The 10,000-nt window shown below is 47.1% G+C and overlaps 1 protein-coding gene and 1 long non-coding RNA gene across 2 annotated transcripts in view; one reads left to right on the top strand and one right to left on the bottom strand.

Moving 5' to 3' along the window:
• The window catches only part of LOC311039081 (leucine-rich repeat-containing protein 34-like), a gene marked incomplete at both ends in the record, with an annotated part of 16,196 nt that overhangs the window by 4,315 nt on the left and 1,881 nt on the right, over window positions 1-10,000 (bottom strand). Inside the window, 2 exons of the mRNA XM_084048723.1 lie at window positions 8,580-8,644; window positions 9,473-9,569. Of these exons, the coding sequence (XP_083904849.1) occupies window positions 8,580-8,644; window positions 9,473-9,569 (162 nt within the window). The remainder of the gene's footprint in view (window positions 1-8,579; window positions 8,645-9,472; window positions 9,570-10,000) is intronic.
• LOC311038987 lies at window positions 2,485-7,355 on the top strand. The gene is made up of 3 exons (XR_014600117.1): window positions 2,485-3,325; window positions 3,567-3,676; window positions 7,247-7,355. It is a non-coding gene; the product is annotated as an uncharacterized lncRNA (long non-coding RNA).

Below are 10,000 nucleotides of genomic sequence, written 5' to 3'. Positions count from 1 at the left end.
CACACAGACAGACAGACAGACAGACAGACAGACACACACACACAAGCCGAGCAGGATTTCATATGTAGTGGGTTGAGCCTCTCTGGTTGCCCCTGGCAACGCAACGCCCCCATAATCACCAGGCTGATTAATAGACCCCTTAACAGACGACGTCATATGCGCGCAACGAAACCCATTATATCAGGTCTCGTTAGGACGCGTCTCACTAGCCAACACACACAAGAGGGGGTTGGGGTGTGCTGAAACCAGTGCACCCCGAAACAGGTTGGGAATTGATTGCGTGAAACAATCACCTGTGCGTCCAGGCTCAATGTTAGTAAACAAATAATTGGTCTATAGGCAGCTCTACGCAGCCGCTAGTTAGTTGGCGTTTGTCCATCTGCCTGGTCGTGGGTTGTGTGCGGGAGCGTCGCGGTTCAGCGTCTCGTTTAAGGTACCGAATGTAACTATATGTGTTAACTGCATAGTGATGTGTGAGCCTAGCAAAACTTAATGCTGTTCTATTCTGCAGGTGCTCACTGCTCCCCCCTTCCCGACCTGTTCTCTCCGTGAGCGAGAGGTGTGCGTGGCGTGCTGTCTGTCTGTTTGTCCAGTCTGTGCTGCTCTAACTGTTTATAGAGGTAAGGCAGTCGCGCTGCGCACATTGGAGCTTGTTTTATGTTGATCAGGTTATTAATTATGTCATGTTTGTTTTGTTAGGTGAAGCTCCGTTTGCCGCTGCTGTTTTTGTCCTTATTATTTTGGTTATTTGATTTAGGTTTATTTTTTGGTTATTTGATTTGGTTATTTGATTTTGTTTACTTTGATTTATTGTGTTTGTGCAAACCAGCTGCTCGATAAAATATATATAATAGTATAAACTGCGGTATCTTTGGCTCCGGCCGTACCAGTACTAGGGGGCTATAGTTGTAGTCCCGACAGGTGGGTGGTCACTGGTGATAGGCTGTATTGGAGTTTGTGTTAGTTTTAGTGCATGATTTACTGTTTTGGCTGCATGCTGATTTAGTCTTTTAAGATTTCAGTGTTGTGTTGTTTTTAATATGTTTTCTCTTGTCTTTTAGTGCGTGTGCCGTTTGTGCGCTTTTGGTGGCGGTGAAACCCCTCTCTCCTCACTCCCTCACTCCCTGCCTCCCTCCTGTGTGTAAGGACACCTATGCCCCCGGGTTACTGGTACTCTAGGCTATTGCCCCATTTTTATCCCTTTTGATACTGTTTGATTGAAATGGTGAATTACCTTTTTACCTAGTCTTTGTAATTGATAATAAATATACCTTACAGTTCATGAACTTGATCCCTTCCAGTTTGACGTATTATTGATCCTTGCTTATTTTGCTCTTAATTATAAATAAAACGAATGTACTCTTTTCAACTGGAAACGCACGTCTCTGCTCCTCCTTATTATAACCACCTGTGGGCTAGTACTCAATGTGTATTGTGCATTATAGAATATTCTCTGGGTGAAACTCCCAGAGTGGCGTAGTCTGGTATCCTGTTTCCGGGCCTAAGTGCCCTGGTCTCATTTGGCGTATGTCGGCAGGACAATTGTAAAGCAGAGACGTGTCATTCTAGTTTTTCTCTCAGTTGGTTTGCACTTTGTTTTCCTGTTTTTTGTCGATGTATGTATGAGTTTTTTTGATTTAAAAATAACCATTGTTAGTTTGTTAAGGACAAAAACAGCAGTTGGCCTTGGATTCCTCGACTAGGAGGCACCGGTGGACATCTGTCTGGTCATCATGAGCGAGGAACAGGATCTGCGGGACCTGGTGATACAGCTCCGGGCTGAAAAGGAGAACCTTGTACAAGAGCTTGCTTCTGTTAACACTATGAACTCAACCTCTGCTCCAACAAACGGGGCCGCCAGCCCTGCTGGTCACTCTAACCCACCTGGTGTGGCCCCTGACCGCCTCCTCTATGCACCTAGAGAAAGGAGGTGCCCCATGTTTCGTGGGACTATGGGTATAGGTATAGTAGAGTGGGTCGAAGAGGTCCGTGCTAGTATGCGGGCCCGACGTCTAGCCCCAGTAGATCAGGCCTACTTCATCTATGACAACTTGGAAGGGCCTGCCAAAGATGAGATCAAGTATAGGCCTAAACAAGATCGTGAGGACCCTGAGAGAGTCTTAGCTATTTTACAGGAAGTGTATGGGTGTCCTCTGTCTTATGTTGCCCTTCAAAAAGATTTCTTTTCCAGGAAACAGCTTGATGGAGAGTCACTCCAAGAGTACTCCCATGCTTTATTTGAACTCATGGAAAAAATCATGAGAAATGCACCTCAGGCCATACCTAACTCATCTGTCTTATTGAGAGATCAATTTGTTGAGCATGTTAATGATCCAGATCTCCGCAGGGCTCTAAAGCAGTGTGTGCGTACCAAACCAACAGCTACGCTCCTGGATGTGCGAGGTGAGGCGATCAGATGGGAGAGGGAAGGTACGCTGCCAGAAGGTAGGCCACGTAGTTTTTCGGTCCCCTCAATTTGTGCCACCCATACATCTCGGGTGTTGGATAAGGCTATTGTGCCACCTCAAAATGAGATGGCTGAGATAAAAGCAATGTTAAGAAAACAACAGGAACAACTTAGTCAGCTCTCTGAGCGCCTTCTGCAGTTACAAAACCCTCCCAGATGGTCCCAGCCTCAAAATAATGGCCCTGTGATTTGTAGACGCTGCCAGCAGCCAGGCCATTTTGCTCGTGATTGTGACAATGACAGGGTCGCTTCCCAGGCACCACGCACCCAGTATCGTCCGACGCAAAGGTTTGCCTCAACAAACCAGCAGTCGGAAAACTAATGCCCTCTGTTTTGCAAAGCCACAATTCAGAAGGGGGCATCACAGGCTCAAATGAACAAACCATTTCTCAGCTTGTAAGTCCATGTCCACATGTCACTGTAGATATGGGAGGGGTAGAGGTAAAATGTCTGCTTGATACTGGGTCCATGGTTTCCACTATTAGAGAATCCTTTTTCCGTCAGCACTTTAGCAACTCTACTCACAGCTGCCAGTGGTTACAATTGACAGCAGCTAATGGACTTAGCATTCCCTATGTGGGATATGTAGAACTTGATGTTTGTGTACTAGGTACAGTCATTTCCAAGAGGGGAATCCTGGTTGTAAAGGACCCCCCTGGGTCCTCTGAAGTAGATGTCCCGGGTGTACTAGGCATGAATGTAGTCCATGAATGTTATGCTGAACTGTTCGGTAAACATGCTTCCTCCCTTTTCGATACCCCACTGGTGAAAGAGGCTCCAGAAGTATGGAGACAGGCCCTACAGCAGTGCCATGAAGCCAGAGTCCAACCAGCAGCACGTGACAGCGGTGTTGCTAGGGTGAGGGGGAGACGCGCAGTTTACATACCGGGGGGGACAGTTAAGTTAATAGCAACGACTTGTACACGGAAATGCTTCTCCTCTCTTCATGCTTTGTTTGAACCTTTCATTAATCACGATACCCTCCCCTCAGGCTTATTAGTATCTCCTACCATGGTCACAGTGCAGCGTGGTACTGCATACATCCCAGTGGTAAATGTTGGAATTACTGATGCTAAACTTTATCCCCGTTTTGCCCTAGGAATGTTGATCCACGCCCAGATAGTGAGTTTACCCGCAGGCATCAGCGAGGTCCCCCAGGTGCCAGAAGGGTTGCGTACTGTGGCCACCATGAGTTCTCAGGCAGGGCAGGTGAGCAAAATCTCAGATACCATACAGTCCCTTGATTTAACAAACGTCCCAGAGGCAGAGCAGGCTAAGGTCAGGTCCTTGTTAACCAGATATCAGCCTGTCTTTTCAACGGGGGAAGGAGACCTGGGGTGTACTAACCTCATAGAACATGAAATCCCGTTGTTAGACGAAGTGCCTGTGCGACAGCGTTTCAGGAGAGTTCCCCCCTCTGACTATGATTCTGTGAAGGCCCATATTAACCAGCTTTTAGAGGCCCAGGTGATCCGGGAGAGTTGCAGCCCTTATGCGTCCCCCATAGTCCTTGTCAAGAAGAAGGACGGCAGCCTGCGAATGTGTGTAGACTACCGTCAGCTCAACAGTAAGACCCGCAGAGATGCCTTCCCGCTACCACGGATAGATGAATCCCTGGATGCCCTGTCTGGTGCACAGTGGTTCTCAACCTTAGATTTGGCGAGCGGCTATAACCAGGTACCGGTTGCCGAGAAAGACAAGGCAAAAACAGCCTTTTGTACTCCGTTCGGCCTGTTTGAATTCAACCGCATGCCCTTCGGCCTCTGTAATGCGCCAGGCACATTTCAGAGGCTGATGGAGCGCATCTTCGGGGCCCAGCACTTTCAGACTCTCCTGTTGTACGTAGATGATGTCATTGTGTTCTCGTCCTCAGTAGATGAACATCTGGAGCGCCTGGAATCAGTGCTGTCCCGTTTGAGCCGTGAACAGTTGAAGGTGAAGCTGGAGAAGTGTTGCTTCTTCCGAACAGAGGTGAACTATCTGGGACATGTGATTTCGAACGAGGGGGTGGCTACAGACCCGGGGAAGATTGCTGCAGTGAAGGAGTGGCCCAGGCCCTCTAGTGTCAAGGAATTATCTTATCTGGGATTCTGCGGCTACTATCGCCGATATGTGGATGGCTTTGCCAAGATTGCAGCCCCTCTCAACCGTGTTAAAGCAGAGCTTACAGACCCCCACACAAAGAGACCATCCCGCAGGCTAATTGGAGAACTTTGGGATGACCAATGCGAGAAAAGCTTCCAGGAACTTAAGTGCAGATTAGTTAGTGCCCCTGTGTTGGCCTATGCTAACTTTTCGTTACCGTTTATCCTGGAAGTGGATGCCAGTCTTAGTGGCTTGGGGGCGGTGCTCTCCCAAGAGCAGGAGGGTAAAGTAAGGCCTGTAGCTTATGCCAGTAGATCTCTGAGTCCGTCAGAAAGAAACATGCCTAACTACAGTTCAATGAAACTTGAATTTCTCGCCCTAAAATGGGCCATGACGGAAAAGTTCAGGGAGTATTTGATAGGTCAAAAATGTGTAGTGTGGACGGACAATAATCCCCTCAGTCATCTGAACACTGCAAAGTTAGGCGCAGTAGAACAGCGGTGGGCCTCAGAACTGGCGGTGTTCAATTTCACCATCCGGTACCGCTCAGGCCGTTCTAATGCTAACGCTGATTCTCTCTCCAGACAGCACCAAGTGCCCAGCACTCTCCCAGCTCCGGGAACCGCCCTCCCTGATTCCCTGAGGTGCCGAGACACCGGAAGACCCTTACAGGTGACCCAGATGTCGATGTCCGTCCTCCCCTCTCACTCCTCTGACCATCTGATTTCCCTCCAGCGTGCAGACCCGGTGTTGGAGGCCTTCCTCCAGTTCTGGCGCCGCGGCAGTGTCCCTGACAGGAGCGAACACCAGGCCCTTTCAAAACCAGTACGGGAACTGGTCCGGCAGTGGAATCGGTTGGTGGAGAAAGAAGGGCTCCTATACCGGCGCGTCTGGCGGCCGGACGGTGGAGAAGAAGTCTACCAGCTGCTGTTACCCGTTTCCTTGAGGGAGGAGGTCCTCCACCAATTACACCAGGGCCACGGACACCAGGGAGTGGAGAGAACGACCGACCTGGTGAGGGAACGATGCTTCTGGCCGGGCATGTACCAAGATGTGAAGGACTGGTGCAAACGGTGTGATAGATGTACCCTAGCTAAACCCATACACCCGACTGTGAGAACGCCCATGGGCCACCTGTTGGCCTCCAGACCAAACCAGATTCTGGCCATAGACTTCTCACTGTTGGAACGTTCCCGTGATGGAAGAGAACATGTCCTTGTAATGACTGATGTATTTTCCAAATTCACACAAGCTGTATCTACCCGTGATCAGCGTGCATCCACAGTAGCAGGGGTGCTGGTCCGGGAGTGGTTCTACAGATATGGGGTGCCAGCCCGTATTCATTCGGACCAGGGTCGTAACTTTGAAAGTCTGCTGATCCAACAGCTTTGTAGTTTATATGGCATCCAGAAGACCCACACCACCCCTTACCACCCCCAGGGGAATGGCCAGTGCGAGAGGTTTAATAGGACCTTGCATGGACTGTTGCAAACGCTCCCGCCTTCCAAGAAGCTGGATTGGCCTAACTACCTTCCACATGTTACCTTCTCCTATAACACCACCATCCATCAAACCACTGGTGAGTCACCACACCTGTTAATGTTTGGTCAAGAACCCTCACTCCCTGTTGATTTCCTCCTTGGCAGAATCCGGGAACCAACTGGGGGCACAGTTAACGACTGGATGCAGGAACACCAAACACGTCTTCAGACTGCCTTCGATGGTGCCAGGGAACGTATTCAAACAGCGGCTCGTCGTAGGAAGGAGTGGCATGACGAGCATGTGTCCGGTGGCAGTTTGGCAGAAGGCGAAGTAGTCTATCTGCGAGACCATTCTGTGCGAGGAAGAGTGAAGATCCAAGACACCTGGGGTGCCTTGAAATATCGGATCATTAAAGCTCCTTCTGAGGGGGGAGCAGTCTACTCCATCGCCCCCTTGGATAACCCAGCAAAGGTCAAGCATGTCCACCGAACCCAGTTGCGGCCAGCTCCCCAACCCACTTCCCCTCCTGGGGAGTTCGACCCGATGGAGCCAGAGACTGCACTCCCGAGGGAGGAGGGGGAAGAACAGAGTGGTGAGTGGTACATCGCTCCTCAACCAGCCAGAGAAACCGTGACCCCAGTCGGCCTCGTTCCATCTGTTACCTCCCCTCAGCTACCTACACCAGTACCCGGGCCGGTTGCTGTAGCCACCCCTTCTGGAAGCACCGAGATCACTGACCCCATGGAAGGCGCCAGTAATACAGGACTGAGTTCCGTACGCAGAAGTCAACGTGAAACAGCGGGAAGGCATGCTAACCCTCACCATCTCCCCGTGGCGGTGGGACAAAGGGGGACGACGGCTGCAACCTCTCGGGTCCCTGGGTCTGGCAGTATGCACTCTATGTTTAGGCCCTGGAAATAAATGTCTGTAGTTTATCGTTGGGACACCGATAGAAAGTAGGGGGTAGATTGTAGTGGGTTGAGCCTCTCTGGTTGCCCCTGGCAACGCAACGCCCCCATAATCACCAGGCTGATTAATAGGCAGCTCTACGCAGCCGCTAGTTAGTTGGCGTTTGTCCATCTGCCTGGTCGTGGGTTGTGTGCGGGAGCGTCGCGGTTCAGCGTCTCGTTTAAGGTACCGAATGTAACTATATGTGTTAACTGCATAGTGATGTGTGAGCCTAGCAAAACTTAATGCTGTTCTATTCTGCAGGTGCTCACTGCTCCCCCCTTCCCGACCTGTTCTCTCCGTGAGCGAGAGGTGTGCGTGGCGTGCTGTCTGTCTGTTTGTCCAGTCTGTGCTGCTCTAACTGTTTATAGAGGTAAGGCAGTCGCGCTGCGCACATTGGAGCTTGTTTTATGTTGATCAGGTTATTAATTATGTCATGTTTGTTTTGTTAGGTGAAGCTCCGTTTGCCGCTGCTGTTTTTGTCCTTATTATTTTGGTTATTTGATTTAGGTTTATTTTTTGGTTATTTGATTTGGTTATTTGATTTTGTTTACTTTGATTTATTGTGTTTGTGCAAACCAGCTGCTCGATAAAATATATATAATAGTATAAACTGCGGTATCTTTGGCTCCGGCCGTACCAGTACTAGGGGGCTATAGTTGTAGTCCCGACAGGTGGGTGGTCACTGGTGATAGGCTGTATTGGAGTTTGTGTTAGTTTTAGTGCATGATTTACTGTTTTGGCTGCATGCTGATTTAGTCTTTTAAGATTTCAGTGTTGTGTTGTTTTTAATATGTTTTCTCTTGTCTTTTAGTGCGTGTGCCGTTTGTGCGCTTTTGGTGGCGGTGAAACCCCTCTCTCCTCACTCCCTCACTCCCTGCCTCCCTCCTGTGTGTAAGGACACCTATGCCCCCGGGTTACTGGTACTCTAGGCTATTGCCCCATTTTTATCCCTTTTGATACTGTTTGATTGAAATGGTGAATTACCTTTTTACCTAGTCTTTGTAATTGATAATAAATATACCTTACAGTTCATGAACTTGATCCCTTCCAGTTTGACGTATTATTGATCCTTGCTTATTTTGCTCTTAATTATAAATAAAACGAATGTACTCTTTTCAACTGGAAACGCACGTCTCTGCTCCTCCTTATTATAACCACCTGTGGGCTAGTACTCAATGTGTATTGTGCATTATAGAATATTCTCTGGGTGAAACTCCCAGAGTGGCGTAGTCTGGTATCCTGTTTCCGGGCCTAAGTGCCCTGGTCTCACATAGTAAGCTCCACTTGGGCGGAGGCGCCTCCTTCCGCGTTCGCAATTATTGTTTTGAACTTTCTTAGGCCTTTTGTATTTTTTATTCGATATATGTTTTGGTACTGTGTAGCCTATACATTCATGGTCTTTGATCACATTATATATACTGTATATATTCTGTAGGCTAGGCCAGAGCTGCCTATATATTTTTATTAGACACACTAATATTTCATATAATAACCATACATAAAACATTGTGTAGGCTACTTTGTCAACGCAGATCAATCAAATCCACCGTCACCGAATATGAATGTTGTTGTTGCTGTTGTTTACAACCCTTACCTGCAATAGGTCAGCCAGATGTGTGGCCCCTTCATCTGTGATGTTATTGTATCTGACATCAAGCCCTGTGTGAAAGACAACAGTGGATCCTTTTCCTTGTACATCTAGACTGTAGGCGAACTAGTCATCTGAGTGTAAGCCAGTGGTGTAAAGTAGTACATTTACTCAAGTACTGTACTCCGATTTTCAGTACTTTTACTTCTACTCCACTGCATCTCAGAGGCAAATATTATACCTTTACTCCACTACAATTATTTGAAAACTTTAGTTACCAGTTACAGTACTTTGTAGATTTTGATTATTATCACAAAACATGCAGCAACCACTTGAAGTTCAGCCCTATATACATTTCGGCCATTTGAAAATAGCCGATCTACAAGCTCACAATGCCTCACATTTTGTACATTTGAAAACTTTTCTGCAGACATTCTGCATAAAAGTACATTTTGATACCAATACTTTTGTACTTAATTTACTCTTTTGAATGTAAAAGAGTATTTCTACATTGCAATATTGATACTGTGGTGGATATACACACACAGGACAATTATTAAGTACAGCTATAATTCACAATGTTTACAATAGTTTGTTCCACTTTACCAGAGGCAGTATTTCCTTTAAATGCATATAGGTGCTGTACGAGGGGGGTCCTTGGCCTGAAAACGTTGAAGACCGTCCCCTGCCATAGGTTAATACACACCTCCGAGGTGGTGACGTAATTACCTGCGCGACAGGTCTGTTTTGGTTGTTTTTTCTTTGAAATAAACGAATGCTACTTGGCTCTTCAAAGAGGAATGTTTCTCTGCCTGCACTCCTACAATACTTTTACTTTCACACCACTGGTGCAGAAGGCTAGGCTACCTAACTCTGTTATTGAGAGTATAGTACGTTACCTGTCACACACGTGTTATTTTGAAGACATCTGGACAATGCACGAATATCACTGTCGTCGAGTGTCTGAACTCGTCTCAGCCGATCATTTCCCGCCAGCTTTAAGGTGACACCATGTCTACAAAAAGCATATTTTTATCTTGTTTTATTTACACTGCCAAGAACTTGAACAAAAAAAAAAGAAAAAAAGCAGTGGTGTAAAGTAACTAAGTGCAAGTGCTGTACTGTACAGTTTTGAGGTATTTTTACTTTACTGGAGTATTTCCAATTTTCAGTACTTTTACTTCTACTCTATTACATCCCAGAGGCAAATATTGCAATTATTATCCACTGCAATTATATGAAAACTTTATTTACTAGTTACTTGGTAGATTTAGATTATTTTTACAAAACGTACATTAATCACTTCAGCCCACCACTGGAAAAAAAGTATATTGAATGAAACTCACCCATAGTCCTTTGTCTCTTGCAAAACCTCTAGAATATAGGGATTTATTGGTGTCCCATGTTGTGCACAAACAGCAGTGTAG

Source organism: Gymnoscopelus microlampas, assembly GCF_963454915.1.
Source record: "Gymnoscopelus microlampas genome assembly, chromosome: 22".
In the NCBI taxonomy this organism is placed as follows: domain Eukaryota; kingdom Metazoa; phylum Chordata; class Actinopteri; order Myctophiformes; family Myctophidae; genus Gymnoscopelus; species Gymnoscopelus microlampas.
This window is presented reverse-complemented; position numbering and strand designations above follow the sequence as displayed.